Genomic DNA, 17,681 nt, shown 5'->3' with positions numbered 1-17,681 from the left:
CATGAAAAAACATGCAATAAATACATTTGGGGTGGACTTTGTGGGGTCTGGAACGGATTAATTGCACATCCATTTATTTCCCTGGGGAGAGATGATTTGAGACTGGGACAGAGGGGGTTGTTGACCAGTGTTGCGGAATGGACCGCAGTCAAATTTATAGGGTCCACTGTATTTCTAACTCCATACAAACTATGTGTTATGAGAGTTGCACAAAATAAACATTGCTGTCAGTTTGGAGTTAGTTTCGGGCAGCACACCAAGAGGCTTTTCTACCTGAACTTAGGCTGTAGTGGTTAAGCGGGTCGGCCACCCATGCATTGTCCTGTATTACACTCTCCATCTCCAAATCTGCATGCATCCCGATGAATGGATCGACCAACAGAAAGATGGATGGATGGATGGAGACATGAGAGAAGCAGCAGAGGGAGAGAAGCATTTGACGTTAGAAAAAAAATAGCCATCGTTTACTCAAGTCTCAGATTACAACAATGTCATTGGATCCGATATCAAGTTAAATCTGACAAACAAACTGCAACGCAATCACAGTTTATATGTCTAAGTGCACTAGTGAGGGAGGAATGCATGAAGCAGTTGGAAGCAATTTTATACCAACACGCACAGGGAGGGAAGAGACTCCATGAAGCGGGCGGCAGGCCAGAGCACGGGGACGCTGAGGCAGAGGAGTCAGAGTCAAATGCAGCATATCAAGACACATGCAAGTTACCACATACATACGGCTTAATTGTGTGCGATGAGACATCTATATTCACGATGCATCAAAGCAGTGAGAACAAGCAATGTGGGCTGTAACCCAGTGCAATATTTGTTGTGCGTCTGACAATGAATGACAATGACAATCAAGCCTTGGTCAGCCCATTAATCATAAAAATGCTTTTGACAGCCGCGGAGTTTCGAAAACTAAACCTTGAAGAGTGGCTATCTGTATAAAAAACAAAAATCAAATAACTGCGCAATCAGAGGAAAAAACAACAACTATTTTGATTAATATTAAAATATTCTCAATTGTGGATGAAGTGGCAAATTGTGGACATAAATGTGCAAGTAACCCAGACAAGCAGTGTGCACCAAAGCGGGAGTATGTACAGGCATATCAATTAAAATATGAACATGTGGTCGTCCGTGTACTACAACGGATTACAATATCATGAGAAGTATTTATTATCCATCTGATCGGTCAGGTGCTTCAGGCACCGGAAAATCTGGAAACTAGCAATTTGTAGCATTGGCGGTCTTATTTATTTATTTTTACAGCATTATCATTTTGTCATGACATCAGTCTTCCTGATGGTTAGCATCTGGCTCCAAGTCTCATTCCAAGGCCGGCCAGATTCTTGTGAATGAAAGTCATCATCAATGAATCCGTCTTTGGCGTTGAAATTTACATGCGAATTCCCAAATGTACAGTCACAACATTATGTTGTTAGGATTTGTAACGTATGGATTTGAATATCCCAGTAAAAGTTTAGCATACTTATTGGCTTGTGTATATTCACATTAGGTAAACCATACATTCATAGAATTCTGAGTCAAAAAACTGTTGAAATAAACCAAGGGTCTGCCTGAGGCATAACACACACACACACACACACACACACACACACACACACACACACACACACACACACACACACACACACACACACACACACACACACATACGCGCGCGCGCACATGTACAAACGCATCCTGAACTACTTCCTGAAAACGCAGCCCTTATCTCTCAGCTGTCATCAACGATTATTCCCTTCTGACAACATTTCACTAAATGGTTTGAACGTTAAGGAGAGCAGTACCTGGCTTCGGCACAGAGTTGGTCATGGACTGTGGCACTTTATCATTTATGAGCTCCACACACTCACTGGGAAAGTAGCCAACCTGGAGGGAGTGGGAGAAAATATCAAACAAACCAGAATTAAAATTAGTCTTGGAGCACAAAGACTGCAGATCTCCATTGAGGCCCAAAACCCATGCCCTATAGGAAGCACTTTTTATAGATTGGAGATCTTATATGCATCATAGCTGCAACAAAAATATGAATTAACCCATAAAGACCCACAACAATTCATTTCAAAATGTTGCCAGTTGAGTTGCGTACTCATTTAAAAAGTTAAACATAAAAAAAAGGTTTGGAACTCAGTTCAAACATAATACATTTTGTTTTGCTCATCCAAACTAGGTTTTTGGTTACAAGTAATCAGTGGAGGAACTAACCACTAATCACTTAATTCAAATGGAGATAAATCACTATTATTGAATTTTAGTTTCTCAACTGCCAAATGTACTTCCAACAATATCAACACCTATGAGCCATGTTCAGATCATTCCAAAATTGTTTAGCTTCGAGCAAGTTGAATGAAGGTACAGTTTAACGCCAACATTGTCTATGTTCACCAGTAGTATATTTCCAAACATACCCCGCGCATGAGCTTTAAAGGTCAAGTGTGAAGTCATTTTAGAAAATCTCAACTCAAATCAAATATTTTTATGTCACTTATCTGAGGGGTGTTTGAAGAGATATATGTTGGACGAAACATGTACGAGCCAGATGCTCAGGATGCGGAAAATGTGCCCCAACGGCTGGACATGGAATGGAGACGAGACCCGTTGGGACTGGAAATATGCGAGGCTATATAGTCGAGTTATTAGCCTAGCACTATTGTTTGCAATTCGATGCTGCGCCGTGCTGTAAATTGTGCACGATGGGTTTAGCTACTTGGTCCAAGCATTCTCGCTAGTATTGAGAGCACATATTTTCGTGGGTTGGTGTCCTGGCATTGTCATTGCTAACGTCGTTCAGTTACGTTGTTGGCCACTCCACACAGTATATCGTCAGCATTGTTCGTTGCAAACCATTACAAAGGATTCCATCGATGCACTCATATAATATTTTGAATCAAAATTTTTCATAAACAACAGCCAGAGTTATTCATTGATTATCACACCTGCCATTTTTGCAAATCCGGTTGAGAAAACAGAGGTTTTTGGAGTACTGGTAACAAAGAACGCTCGTCAACACCGGCGTGAAATTCATTCGCTTTGCCAGGATGAAACTGTATCATTTCAATTTTCTGGTCCATTTACGTGCCCTATTCTTTTCTTTTGGCCACTCAAACCACTGTTTGCTGGAATAGGAACAGTGCATCGCCACACAGCGTCGATGGGTTTCGCTGAATAACTCAAAACCAATGGCAAAGAGCAGTTAACTGGACAATCGCCAATGCAGTTCAATGGCTGGCTGCCGACTCTATAATAAATAATTCTATAAACCACATCACTCACCAAAGATTGCCGAACAAAAGCATTTTTGTTGTTCAGTGCATTGATATGAATGAATATGAATCCAACTATGATGATCTAGCTATGAACCTGGGTGGGTAGTATGCTTGAAATAGTTTTAGCTCAAAGTATTACTCAAAAAATGGTTGGCTAAGTTTATTTCACACTTGAATTAAACTGACAAGACAAAACTCTCTGTAGATTCTTGCCAACCAACCACACTTCAGAAATAGCATCGAACTAATGAGAAACTTCCTGTTGCCTGTAACCCTGGGAGTGCGTTAGAATGTCAGACTTCTTGAAGGCAAAGAGCCAAGTGTGTTCAAAAAGGGCAGTGCAGAGAAAGTGGGGCAGAGGGTGAGAGAAAGTTCAGACATGGTTTTAAAAAGGGTTCATGACTGCACAAGATCTTCAACATAAAAGAGTACACTGGGTTCAGTCATTATTTATATGTAGGCTTGACTGTCTTTTACATAAACATTTATGGTTTGACTATTTTTTTTGGGGGGGGGGGGGGGGTTAGGCAGGTGTGACCACTATCTTCCAGTTAGGAATGGGTTGGTGACCAGTTTCAATGTACAGTATACCATGGGTTTAAATGTCCATTTCAAAAGAGGTAGAAAGCATGCATCCACAAATAAATTGGCCAAAGTTTATGTATACTAACACTAAACTCACTTAAAAGTAAACAGTAGGGAGATTTTGTAGAAGCCAGGGCCTGATGTTTTGCTCTCTTACCGGGTCAAGTGCCTCTCTCACCCATTTAGGCTACTCCTATGGCCCACAGTGGACGTGAGGACTTAATAATAATAATAATAATATGAATAATAAAAAATCCAACTCCGACTGTCCTGCTCGCCTAGTATTCTGATCCCTCAATAATCGCGTAAGTAATATATTCAATCACTGCTTAGTGATGGGTTGACAGAACAAGCTGTGCTAAGCTACGTACGTTAGTCACATGCACCGAGACAAGTTTATCCAGTCACAACAATTTAGTGGAATACGCTTCGCTCCGGTTAAGTAGTGATGGGACGTATGTACTTTAATACGGTACACAAACACAGGAAGTATGCTTACAAAATTGATGTATTTTCTGCAGTATAAGATGCTTCGGAATATAAGGCACACCTTCAATTAATGGCCTATTTTAAAACAATTTTCAAATTAAAGTCAAGTCAAGTCCAACTTTATTGTCAAGGAGCATAATGCATAAGGCGCACCGCATTATAGGGTGCATAGAATAGCAGCTACAATAGTGGCTCTATTTGCTTTATGCATCCAAGAGATGAGGCTACACTAAAGGGTTTAACCAGCTTTATTTACATAGAGCTTTTCCTAACCGTTGCAGCTTTAACAAAGTGCTGAACATCAGAACATTTAACTCATTGAATACCACCCCTTTTCACTGGAGCAATCACTAAATCCCTCACATTTTACTGAATTTTGACTGATTTGCAAGGCCCACAGAATTTTCTATTCTTTCAGCAGGAAAAAAAAGTTTGGTTCTATCTTTCTCCGTTCGTTCGCAATCAGCATCGAAAATTGCTAAGTTTTATGGAAAAGGCCGATTTTCTTCAGATATCCAGAGAATTATCTTTTTTTGTAAAAGCATGCATTTCAAGCATCGTTTCAAGTTTGACGCTATTTTTTGCTTTTGTGACAGCTCAAATACCTCAATAATGTGTTCCTCCTTCAATACAACATTACAAAAAATGTTTTTATAGCAAACTCATTTATTTGCACATAAAACGATTGAGCTATGAACCAAAGTGCAAATTGAACAACGCTGGACTTTTGCACCACTGCCACCTGCTGGCCATTTTTTCACTATTGCTACATTACAGTCAAGCCTGCCCCTTCAGTGAGAAGTTGCATCAGACTCTCTTGCATCCTCCCCATGTAAAAACGTGATTGACGCCTTTAGACATCATGGGGACGCGGGGACTATGTGTTAATTGACGCTTTTGGACGTCAACGGGTTTGAATGAGTTAAAATACTATATCCAAGAAATCTGATTACTGATCCATATATCAAGCAGATCGGATTATAAAGTGCAGTGTCGGCTTTTGAGAAAATTGAATGCTCTTAGTCTTATAGTGTGGAAAATACGGTAACACCCCCACCCAAAAAAAAACTCCCCATAAAATGTGTACACATTGTACTTCGTATACAGTAATGTGATTCAATCAAATTTAATGAGGCATGGATTGTATTTTTCTACACATATAGGCAGCAGAATACCAACAACAAATTAAATTATACGGGTTTGCTGAGTGACAGGTAAGCGCGTATGGAGTTTGGAAGAAGCCTTTCAATTTTTGATATATCAACTGCCACAAATTCAGAACGCCAATGACTACGACTTTGAATTTCTGGAGCATTCACATGACAAATGATGTCTTGAGATGGTACCCAGCATGAAATGGTACCCGGCAACCTGAATATTCACTGCATGTATGTAAAGGTAGGGTATGATGATGTTTTGATGTGGTTGTGTTGGCACACCTGAAAGCCATGCTTCCCCCTCCACCATGTGGTGTCTTCTTTCGGAGGCATGTCAATCACTGACACAATGTCACCAACCTTAAGAGAAGAGGAAATAGGTTACCGGGTTCGATTCCAGCTCCGGCCTCCCTGTGTGGAGTTTGCATGTTCTCCCCGGGCCTGCGTGGGTTTTCTCCGGGTGCTCCGGTTTCCTCCCACATTCCAAAAATATGCATGGCAGGCTGATTGAACACTCTAAATTGTCCCTAGGTGTGAGTGTGAGTGCGAATGGTTGTTCGTTTCTGTGTGCCCTGCGATTGGCTGGCAACCGATTCAGGGTGTCCCCCGCCTATTGCCCGGAGACAGCTGGGATAGGCTCCAGCGCCCCCCGCGACCCTAGTGAGGATCAATCGGTTAGGAAGATGAATGAATGAATGAATGAAAAAATCCAGTACGATATTTCCACAATAATTGCTTTAAAACGACTAGGGATTGGGATCCAGCTTTAGTTTCAGTTGTTTTACCCGAAGAGCCAACTAGTTTCCAGTATTTTATTTCCACTTGATCACTGTATATAGTTGAATGGAATGCATTCTCTCTGTGTACTGTCAGAAAGTCTGCAAGAGAGATTGGGAGAGTATTGGTGTCACCTCAAAGGAAAGCTCGTCTGAAGCCTGTGCAATGTAGCGTTTGATGACATGGGCAGCTGCAATTGCGGGCACGTTGATGGATGACTCTTCGTGAACCAAAAGATGATTTCCTTTATTGTCAACCTGGGAAAAAAAAAACATTAATGCTACGGGGCTCAATTGAATCATTGTGATGCTTAGACGACTGACTCAAAACGTTTCAAGTGAAGAAATGCAAAACAGCAAAACATCCAACAGATTTACAGTCATTTTATGACTTTAAAATAGAAATGCAAAGCAGATGAAGGAATCGAAAGGCATTTAACATGTTCATCAGCACTGAGTATGTTGTCTGTTTGACAGGGAAGAAATTTCATCTGTGCTGTATGTTGCACATACTGCACATTTGACAATATTAAGTACCGTATTAGCCCGAATATAAGATGGCCCTGATTAAAGAGGACCACCTCTTTTTCAAGACTCAAGTTTGAAAAATGTCTTTTTGAACACCAAAGAGATTTTTATACAGAAAATAATTACACTACGGGCGGCCCGGTAGTCCAGTGGTTAGCACGTCGGCTTCACAGTGCAGAGGAACCGGGTTCGATTCCAGCTCCGGCCTCCCTGTGTGGAGTTTGCATGTTCTCCCCGGGCCTGCGTGGGTTTTCTCCGGGTGCTCCGGTTTCCTCCCAAATTCCAAAAATATGCATGGCAGGCGGATTGGACATCCTAATTTGTCCCTAGGGTTGAGTGTGAGCGTGGATGGTTGTTCGTCTATGTGTGCCCTGCGATTGGCTGGCAACCGATTCAGGGTGTCCCCCGCCTATTGCCCGGAGACGGCTGGGATGGGCTCCAGCACCCCCCGCGACCCTAGTGAGGATCAAGCGGTACGGAAGATGAATTAATGAAAGATGAATGAATAATTACACTACATCTGAACCAAATAATTATAACAATATATTTGAGAGAAAAAACATGTTGTTTTGCCTCATTCAAATCTTTATATCTGAACATTTACAGTATATATGTAAACTAAAGTGCAATCACATTCGTAAATGAATGGCTTCTGGTTTTTGAAATGTAAATTACATCATAACTTCTCCTCAGCTGCCGGTTAACCTGGTCGATCTTCGACCCAATTTTCTCCAGATTGTCGCTACGTTTCTCAATTTTATGTGATCTTATTTTCTTATCTTTTCTCTCTTACCGCTATTTTTATTTTTATTCTTCGTGCCAGGGGTTCACTTTGGCCTGGGGAGTCAAGTTCAGCATTCAATAAGGTTATAGTGTTGTGTTCAAATGTACAATAACTACAATAACTGTACATGAAAAACGAACGTAACAATTTTGACAAACTGCTAGAGCTACAATTACCAACTACTGTACCGTATTTTCTGCACTATAAGGCACACCTAAAAGCATTCAGTTTTCTCAAAAGTCAACATTGTGCCCTATAATACATTTGTTATTTGTAGTTATATGTTTCATATCCGTGTTTGTAACCAGTTCTCATGGCTTTGTTAGTTGTGAAGGCTCTCTATAAATAAAGCTGAAGGCGCTTATAAATAAAATGTATTATTATTATTATCATCGTTGACGTAGCACCCTCTAGTGGATGCGTATTGCAACCACAGCCACTATTGTAGCTTCTATTCAATGCGTCTTATAATGCAGTGCACCCTATATATGAAAACAGTTTTAAAATAGGCCATTCATTGAAGGTGCACCTTATAATCTGAAGCACCTTATAGTGCAGAATGGTAATGGACAATTAATCGATCATCATATTCATCAAGAATTATTTTTGACAATTGATACATTGGTTAGAATCTTTTTTTAAATGAGAACTGTCCAAACGCTCAAAATATCAGTTCCTGAACAGAAAATGTTCACTGATTTTTGTCATCTTTTATGAAAGCAGATTAATTATTTTTGTATTTAATCAAAATGCATTTGCTTTTACTTTGGAAACTGATTAACAATTTTGTCTATTTTCTGAAAAGTTAATAACCTTACTACACTGTCATCTTGAAATCATGTTTTGTTTTGGTCATGATTCCGTTCTGTTTAGTCCCCAACAGGTGACAGCGGAATTCCGGTCTTTTCTGCTGCGCACCGGTTCCTCATTTGAACGCAGACTATTTGAGGACATCCCGCACGACAACTGATTGTCGGATAATTCGCCTTGCTCATGTTATTCTTTCAAGTGCAGTTTTCTTGACGTTCTTGATATTGCTCCATATTCTTATTCTCTGTACTTGGTTCTCCGTTTTCCGTAAGCATTTTGCCTGTGTTTAATATTACTCTCGTTTTTCGTATTTCTACGATTGAGTCATCTTGTCCTTTGTTGACGAGCTATTTTCATTAATATTTTTCCCTTGCCTTCTGGCAAGAGCTTTTGGTTTCCCTCATTTTCCCGTGGTGTGCCAACCAGTGTCATTAATTGTTGGATTTGCGCCATTTTTGCTGTAAATAAATATTTTCTATACCTTTATCTGAGTTTACGTTTGTAGAGTCTGATTCTGTTCCGGAACCTTATCAATTTTTGAATAAAGGGATGGAAATTAAAACATGATTTTAACCCAACTCATCAATTAATTGACAAAATAATCCAATACATGTTCATCAACATATTAATCGATTATTGAAATAGACTTCAGTTGTAGCCCTAGTAATTCTTCCAAAAAATATATAATGTTTTTCGGGGAAACATAACTCATAACCTGCTTTCACTACATATCAGCAGGACTTGCATAACAAATCCAAGTGCCTGTGTTCAATTACACATGCACAGAAGAGTAGATGAAAGATGATCCACCCACAACAGGGGGTTTATCTTTTTTTTTTCTTTCTACAAAAGACACGCAATTCTCAGAAAAAAATGTGCATCCGAGAGGCAAAAAGCAACAATGTAACAAGAGTTATCTTCTTCAAAGTGTCTCTCTGCCTCTCCCTGCCATTACGGGATGGTCGCTGATATTGTACCACCAAGATGAACGCATAATTAAATCACATCAATGTCATCATGTGCATACAGTGTCTGGCACCATTCTTAGAACAAAAAGTACATTTCCACGTGAGACTCAACTGGGAGCACTGTGGTCTAGTTAGATGGGGAAAGCTCATAGCTAATGTACAGGTATGTATAATGTATGTATGTATAATGTATATGTAAACTTAGATCAAATAATGTGATTCACTTCTTGCTCTGAGAACACCGACTCCTTTATCGTCACAATACAAAAACGTACCTCTTGCTAGAATTCCTTGAAACTTGCTACGGTCTCTTGTCAAGTCTGACAGACCGAGGTATTTTGTATTTCAGTGAAAAAAAAAAGCCATTTTCCACTTGTCTTGGAAGTGATGGCCCTCTCTGTCAACTTTGATTTTCTTCGCGAGTCTTCATTTTAAAAATGGGCTAGAAAAGGTCACACAAGGGTCATGCAGCTTGGAAATTCACAGTGATGCCAAACACTAATCAAAGTACATTTTGAGCGTTTTTCAAAATGCTCGTAGGCGCGTGGCCACGGGTCTGCTGCCATCTTACATCCATCCATCCATTTTCCGATCCGCTTATCTTCACAAGAGTCTCGGGTGGGCTGGAGCCTATCCCAGCTGTCTTCGGGCAGTAGGCGGTGGACACCCTGAACTGGTTGTCTACCAATCACAGGGCACACATAGAAATGCAACCATTCCCACTCACACTCACACCTAGGGGCAATATCGAGTGTTCCATTAACCTGCCATGCATGTTTTTAGAATGTGGGAGTAAACCGGAGTACCCGGAGAACACCCACGCAGGCACAAGGAGAACATGCAAACTCCACACAGGAAGGCCAGAGCCGGAATTGAACCCTGCACCTCTGCATTGTGAGGTGGACTTGCTAACCAGTTACTCCATTTTACATTGAAATATAAAATGGCTTTTTTTGTTCATGTGTATTTTCCACTGCATTCAATTTTGCTGACAGACCACATTTTATTATCTTTATGCCAGAAGCTGTGGACCAGTAGAAATTTCAACACAGACTGCAATTGTCCCCGGGCCAGACTTTGGACAGTTTGGATGAAAATAAATCAAGCATCTTGGATGTCTGTTTTCACTGATAGTAACCCAATTTTGGATTTATTTACACTGCCACACACTGATTCTTCAACAGATGATTAAAGTGTTTACATACCTCCATCCACGTGAGGGCAGGCCCACAGTTTATCTTGTTGTCAGCAATAGCCGATAGCCGGGAGAGGTAACCCAACAACATTTGGGAAACAGACTAACATGAGAGAAAAAAAAACAAAACATCAAAAAAGACTTTGGAATTAACCCTTTCATGCATTCTATAACCTGATGACATAATAAGCTGTCCCCTATAGTAACCGCTGTCCCTGACAGGGTTAAAAACGTTTTTTATTATGTCATGTTAAAAATGTCGGATGACTCAACAGCGGTGCATGATTTAAAGGTTCTGGAAAATAACGCCTTCACTGGCCTCATTTTGTAATAAAAAAACAATCTGAGACAGAAGGTGTGACTCACGATCTCTTAATCATTCTCATGCACTTAAGTGCACAATCATAGTGGCACATATACAGCTTTGTTGAAACGATGGTGGAATATTCAGTTTTAACCTCTGTTAGAAAAGGAAAAAAAAGCCCTTTCCTCGTTTACCACCAACTGGGTATAATGCTAGCAAACGAAGCTGTATGAACATATAAACGTTATTTTGCTCACACTAAAAGCTTACTACAGTAGAACTCCTCAACAACGAAATCATGTTTGCACCCAGACATTTTTCACAACAGGGAACTTTTCACTATAATAAATTTGTTCTTAGACGTAAACACAAACGCACACAAAAACGTGTAAGTGTACTCTTTATTTTTATTCCAATAGTGTATAAGTATGAGCATACACTTATTTGACACTTCATAGCCAGCATAGAAAGAAAAAAAAAAAGGAAAGAAATTGCGGAATTTTCGATCAGCATTCACTTTCACTTACCGTATTTTCACGACTATAAGGCGCCATTAAAAGTCTTAAATTTTCTCCAAAATGGACAGGACGCCTTATGGTGCGGAGCGTCCTTTATATGCGCTGAGTTCCAAAATCTGACTGACAGCCGACACGCTGTTTATATAGAGAAAAGGCGGAAGTGACTGTGAAAGAAGTCGGCCAATCAGGGAAGGGTGGGCGTGTATATATACATATATGGAGAGGGAGAGAGAGAGAGAGAGGGAGAGAGAGGACAGACAAGCTAGTCCGCCAATGGTGAAGGGTGGGCGTGTACGTGGACGCCTCAAGCCAGTACCAACACTTGTATAGCGTGTGGCAATGTGCATTGTTGCAAAACAACTCCGGTTTTGGTTTCTAAGAACCCCTGAAAATAAATTCGACAAAGAGACATGCCTACGAAGCTCAGTTAAAACTTAAAGCCACCGGTTATGCTTTTGGCATGCGTGACCATCTCACAGCAGCGGTGAAAAATCAAGTCAAGCAAATGAACTCTGAGCTTGCCGTTATTCCCGGAGGCTTGACTAAAGAACTCCAACCGCTGGACATTGGCATCAACCGGGCGTTCAAAGTAAAGTTGCGAACAGCATGGGAACAATGATCGATGGCAAACACAACTTTACAAAGAGTGAGAGGCAGCGCTGGGCGAGTTACGCCACAATACGCAACAACGAGAGGGAACGCGGCGTTTTTGATGGATTACGGTACTTGCACAATTGTTCAATTCTTTCTACACACACACGCGCTGCCACCATGTTTCGCTCTGTTCTTTACTTTCAAATGTGGGAAAGCTTTACACGAGAGAAATGTTGACTTTGCTGTTGCTACTCCTTCTTTCCGCTCGGCAATGCGTAGCAACTCACACTAGCATGTGATGCATTCAATGACAACTGAGATGTGCAGTCCTCTGCTTCTGATACAGAGGATGAGGACTTTGATGGATTTCTGGGTGATGATTGATCGAAAACGTGAGAACATTGTACGATGGCTAAATAAAATACACCCGAACTCAGTTCTGCTTTCGTTGCCTTTTTAAAAACGTGTTTTTATCTTATCTGTATGTCTTGGCATGCTACCGTATGCTTCAAGCTAACGTGTTAGAGTGCGCGCATGCATGCCGTATGTTTAAGCTGGCGTATGTTTTACCACTGTAAAACTGCGGCTATTCGTACGATGCGTCCTGTGTATGTGTAAAATACAGAAATGTCACGCATTAATGAGACTGCGGCCATTAGTACGATGCGTCGAATAGTCGTGAAAATACGGTATATCAATTTCTTCCATAATGTCTTTTACTTTGCTTCCTCCATCTTTCATCTTCATTACTTTTATCCTGTCTTCAAGTGTTAAAGCTTTTCTTTTGTTTACTTCTTGTGAAGAGCCTTGGTCTGCAAAGGTCCGTTTTGTAACTATTTTATACCAAGCAATGCAACATTCGTGCTGTGTCTGAAACTACTCGTGAAATTTCTAACCACGTGCTGACAATAACAAATACTTCCTGTACTACTGCGCACGTGTAAACGAGTTGTGGTGGGTGCTGTTGCCATTTCCGAGCGAAGCAATAGCAGTGGCTGTGGCAGGCTGAGGTCAGATTAGACTTTTGCGGTAGACTTGTTTTCGTTGTAGTGAACCTCTTTGCGGGCGGCCCGGTAGTCCGGTGGTTAGCACGTCGGCTTCACAGTGCAGAGGTACCGGGTTCGATTCCAGCTCCGGCCTCCCTGTGTGGAGTTTGCATGTTCTCCCCGGGCCTGCGTGGGTTTTCTCCGGGTGCTCCGGTTTCCTCCCACATTCCAAAAACATGCGTGGCAGGCTGATTGAACACTCCAAATTGTCCCTAGGTGTGAGTGTGAGTGGTTGTGCGTTTCTGTGTGCCCTGCGATTGGCTGGCAACCGATTCAGGGTGCCCCCCGCCTACTGACCGGAGACAGCTGGGATAGGCTCCAGCACCCCCCGCGACCCTAGTGAGGATCAAGCGGCTCGGAAGATGAATGAATGAATGAATGAACCTCTTTGCGAGGCAAGGGTGGAGAAAAGGATTTCGTATTACGCAACAGACAAACTATTCGTTGTAGGGGGAAGCAGAACAGAGGGAATGGCTTTCATGCATGAAGATTGTTTCACACTAGGGTGTATTTTCGCACATGTAGGTTTCGTTGTAAAGGAGTTTCACTGTGTGTATTGTCGAGAGATTTTTTTTCTCTTCACTGACTTTTGTTGTTGTTGTTGTTTACGACTATGAGTCAGTTTGTTGGAACACTAATCCTGTAAAATTGAGTCTCTGGAGAAGGTTTAACAGTATGATACGACCGTTATTTACAGTCCACATGCACGCATGCATAGAATTTTATAAGGTCACCTCTGGCTGATCAGTCAAACTGTCAAGTCTTGGCAGCTCAGGCAGCTGAGAGAAACGGCGGTCATATATGCAAAGGTGCAGGTGCTTGTCCAAGACACGGAAATCCTCATAGCTCCGTTTCACAATCCAGCTTCGACCCTTCAAAGAAGAAAACACTGAGTTAAAGCAACTGAGCAATTATTCTTAATTTGTATCTGATAAGGTACCAGTAACTTAACTAAAAGCTCCTTAACTCATTTCGATAAAAACTTTGCACACTGGCATGGCACAGACCACGGATGAAGCACTTCAGATCCAGATTTTTTTTTTAATCGTGAAAAGCAACAAAATGGGCCTTCTGTTTAGAGCACCTACCACATAGTTAGAAGGTTGAGTTTGAATCTCAACTTTGCACTTCCTGTGGCGTTTAATCCCCATGCTTGCATGGATTTGTTCCAGCTTCCTCCCTCAATACTTGACTCATTACAAAAACATGCGTGTTATGAACATGTTAGGTTCAGTGAAGACACTAAGTTGACATGAGTGTGTCTGTTTGTCCAGGCCAAAGTCTTTTTGAATAGGCTTTGGGATAAGAGGTCTAGAAAATGGAAGTGACAGTCTTGTTTTTCTCCGTTTCATTTGTTTGGCTTTGGCAAACTAATTTGGCACTGTAAATTATCGCCACCTTCAGGACTGGGGTGAAACTAAATTGACAACAATTCGTTTTCAGAGTTAGTTTTGATTCTTTCTTAGAGGCAAATTGATATCTCCATCTCTGATAAACATAATGTAGGTAGTTGTGGCTCAATTTCTCTTACAGACTATGCTATTATACAAGGTGCTACGCTCGGTAGAATCAGTTTCATCTGGTTGTTAGTAACATAGAATAAACAATAATATTAAAAAAAAGGTCCAGCCTAGTGTATATTGGCCTCACTGTTAATACTGAAAGTAATAACAGAAAGTTTATACATGTTCACCCTCCATACCCCCGCCCTCAATCTAATAACTAAAACTTGACCTGACATAGCAGGTTTCTAAGATTAAAATAAATAAATAAATCATACTTCCAACATAATAAACTGAAGATGCTTCGATTTGAAGTCCAAATGTTAAACCGGGCTTTCCCCTTTTATATAATGAGCTTATTTATGTAACTGACAGATTCGTTTGTTCTGCTGCAATTGTTAAGTTGTGACAGTCTAATTGGCCTACACGCAATTCCTTGTGTAAGGGGACACATGATGAAAAATTGACTTTATGATTGCTTGTATACAAATACTGTTGTCTCCAGAGTGCCGCTGAGTGTGACAATCAACAGCCAAATACATTTTCCAAACTAAACCTTCATGAGTGCTGAGTAGCAAAAGCGACGTTAGCCACTTCAAAGCTAGGCTATTGACAAACACGGCAACCATATTTGTCACAATAGGCAGATAGTTTAATGTAAAACAATAGAGCCATTCCCTGTTTTCCCCTCCTTGTTTCTACCAAAATGAGATTGAGAATGCTTCTCCAAATGAGAGCAACTTGTGGTGGAAAAGGATTTTTGCTTTGATTTGGCCTAAAAAGATCCCTCTGTTCTAGGGCCAAGGTCTGTGCGCTGGGACTGCAGCACACCACTCAACCCACTGATTCTTGTGGTGTTTAAAGCACTGGCTGCGGCAGGCTGAACATCTCCACGGGCTCAGTGAACGTATGAAGCTTTCCTGCCCCACTTTCATACAGGGACTCCAGTAACCATGCACGTCTGGCCTGGCTTTGTGGAAATCAACTCACTGTGCTTTGCCACTATTTCTAATCAAACTCTAAACTCAACTCTTTGTGAGTCGCAGGGTTTTTTTCTCTCTCGAAAGTTCTGGGAAAGATCTAACAATTTTCCAGTGGCTCCAAGTAGATGGAATATCCAATTAAACAGTCACATACTTGTGTGTCATTGCCAAGGACGAGGAAAAGGAATACCCCTCTGCGGATGGAAACACATGAAGAAAGGAAAAAAAATGGCAAATGTCACAGGAGTAGATTAGGGCAAAACTGCTCTGCAGCTGGAGTAGGTCTGTTTGTTTGAGTTTATGACATTTTATACAGAACTACACATGCCAAATTATATACAGAAATGTAACCAAACAGTCAATGTTCAACTGGGTAGAAAACAGCCGACTCTGAGTTTACAAAGCTTCCATCTATAAGAATTAATGATGAAGACGATATGATGATGAATCAGTATGAATAATGAAGTCAAGAGAATACACCACAAAATGTGCTCGGTTTAAAACTTGGAGGTCTCAACTATGTAGCCTTTTTCCACAGCCCATGTTTTGATTCAGATTCAGAATACTTTATGAGTCCAAAAGGGGAAATTTAGTCAAAAGAACAAAAAAAAAAATCTGTTTAGGGCTGAAATGGAAAGTGAAGTAAATAAATGATAAACAATTCATCATTACAGAAACAACCACAGCCAGTGACCATACAGAAGCGGGGCAAGCGGAACGATTCTCGGTTTATTCCACATTACATGCATTATGGCAGAAGCACAAAAGTTCTGTGCTGAACAGGTTCTTTTCCGCATCGGGAATTTAATACACTATCATCAAACTGATGGCATGACTGCAAATTCACAAGTGTGAAGTACATGATCAAGCTTGGGTAACATTTGGTTTGCTTTTTATACCACCCACACTGTCCAAAGATGGCAGAGGACCTTAAGATGGGCTCCATTTATTTTAAATCACATTCTCGTGATGTAATGCAGACACATCTTGTCTTGTACAGACAGCGTATAAAACAAGTAAAGATACTTTCCATAAAGTACAGATTGTTGGAGCATAAGGCTCACCTTCAATCAATGGCCTATTTTAAAACTGTTTTCATATGTATAGGGCGAACAGCATTATAAACTGCATAGAATAGAAGCTACAATAGTGGCTGGGTTGTGTTATGCATCCACTATATGGAGCTATGCTAAAGGGAATACAATACAATACAATAGAGCTTTATTTAAGGAAAGCAGTGGTTCTTAACCTGGGTTCGATCGAACCCCAGCGGTTCAGTGAATCAGTCTCAGGGGTTCGACGGAGCCTCTACCATGAAGGTTAAGACACACCCAACTCAACATGTCACTTGGGCATCACTGGCTGCGGATGATCACATTGCAGTGCTTGTTCAATCAGTGCTGCGGGAAATATAGTTCCCTCAGTAGTCAGTGTGTGACTGTCGTGATTAAAAAAAAAAAAATTCAAACACATGCAATGTCGAACAAAAAAGAAAGTGGTCAGACGAATATGTACAACATGGATTCACATACATCACGGAACATGATGGGACTCAGCATCCTATTTGCATGATTTGTCATGCCAAGTTGAGCAACCATCATCTCGCGCAAAACTAAAGGAACACTTCTCGAATCATATTTTTATTTTTCACCAAGGGTTCGGTGGATGCGCATATGAACTGGTTGGGTTCGGTACATCTAACAAGGTTAAGAACCACTGATGTAGAGCTTTCAAAACCGCTGCAGCTGTAACAAAGTGCTTTACAGAACATTTAAAATACGTCATCCAAGAAATCTAAATATTCATCCATATATAAACCGCATCGGATTACAAGGCACAGTCAGTTTCGAGAAAGTGATTGATTTTAGGTGCGTCTTATAGTGTGGAAAATACGGTCCATTCAATATTTCTATTGACACCAAATAGATTTTTTAAAATCTGTTTGCCTAACAATGCTCTCAAAATGCAACCTAAACCAGATCCAAAATACCTAAAATGATTCATTATAATTCACAAAAACTATGCCGACCTCTTTACTATAAATACTAGTCATGTAAATTATCTTTACATTTGACACATTTGGGGAAGGCACAGCCATAATTTGATTGGTGGCCCATGGAGAAAAAAACAGTCATCAAAGATCAGCAAT

The 17,681-nt window shown here is 40.7% G+C and overlaps 1 protein-coding gene and 1 long non-coding RNA gene across 7 annotated transcripts in view; both read right to left on the bottom strand.

Moving 5' to 3' along the window:
* arhgap32b (Rho GTPase activating protein 32b) overlaps positions 1-17,681 on the bottom strand; it is a 115,275-nt gene that overhangs the window by 24,830 nt on the left and 72,764 nt on the right. For 4 of the 6 annotated variants that reach the window (XM_052046205.1, XM_052046207.1, XM_052046206.1 and 1 more), the window contains 7 exons: positions 13,782-13,919; positions 10,596-10,688; positions 6,436-6,558; positions 5,807-5,884; positions 1,815-1,896; positions 620-670; positions 274-348 (listed from right to left, as the gene is read on the bottom strand). In XM_052046205.1, coding sequence (XP_051902165.1) covers positions 274-348; positions 620-670; positions 1,815-1,896; positions 5,807-5,884; positions 6,436-6,558; positions 10,596-10,688; positions 13,782-13,919 — 640 coding nt within the window. The remainder of the gene's footprint in view (positions 1-273; positions 349-619; positions 671-1,814; positions 1,897-5,806; positions 5,885-6,435; positions 6,559-10,595; positions 10,689-13,781; positions 13,920-17,681) is intronic. The other 2 variants (XM_052046208.1, XM_052046209.1) reach the window with 2 other exon arrangements.
* Positions 10,707-13,773, bottom strand: LOC127587845 (uncharacterized). The gene is made up of 3 exons (XR_007958881.1): positions 13,432-13,773; positions 12,690-13,056; positions 10,707-11,411 (listed from the first exon to the last, which is right to left on the bottom strand). It is a non-coding gene; the product is annotated as an uncharacterized LOC127587845 (long non-coding RNA).

This window comes from Hippocampus zosterae, chromosome 16 (genome assembly GCF_025434085.1).
Source record: "Hippocampus zosterae strain Florida chromosome 16, ASM2543408v3, whole genome shotgun sequence".
Taxonomy (NCBI): Eukaryota; Metazoa; Chordata; class Actinopteri; order Syngnathiformes; family Syngnathidae; genus Hippocampus; species Hippocampus zosterae.
Note: the sequence above shows the minus strand (reverse complement) of the source record. Positions and strands in the feature narration are given on the sequence as shown.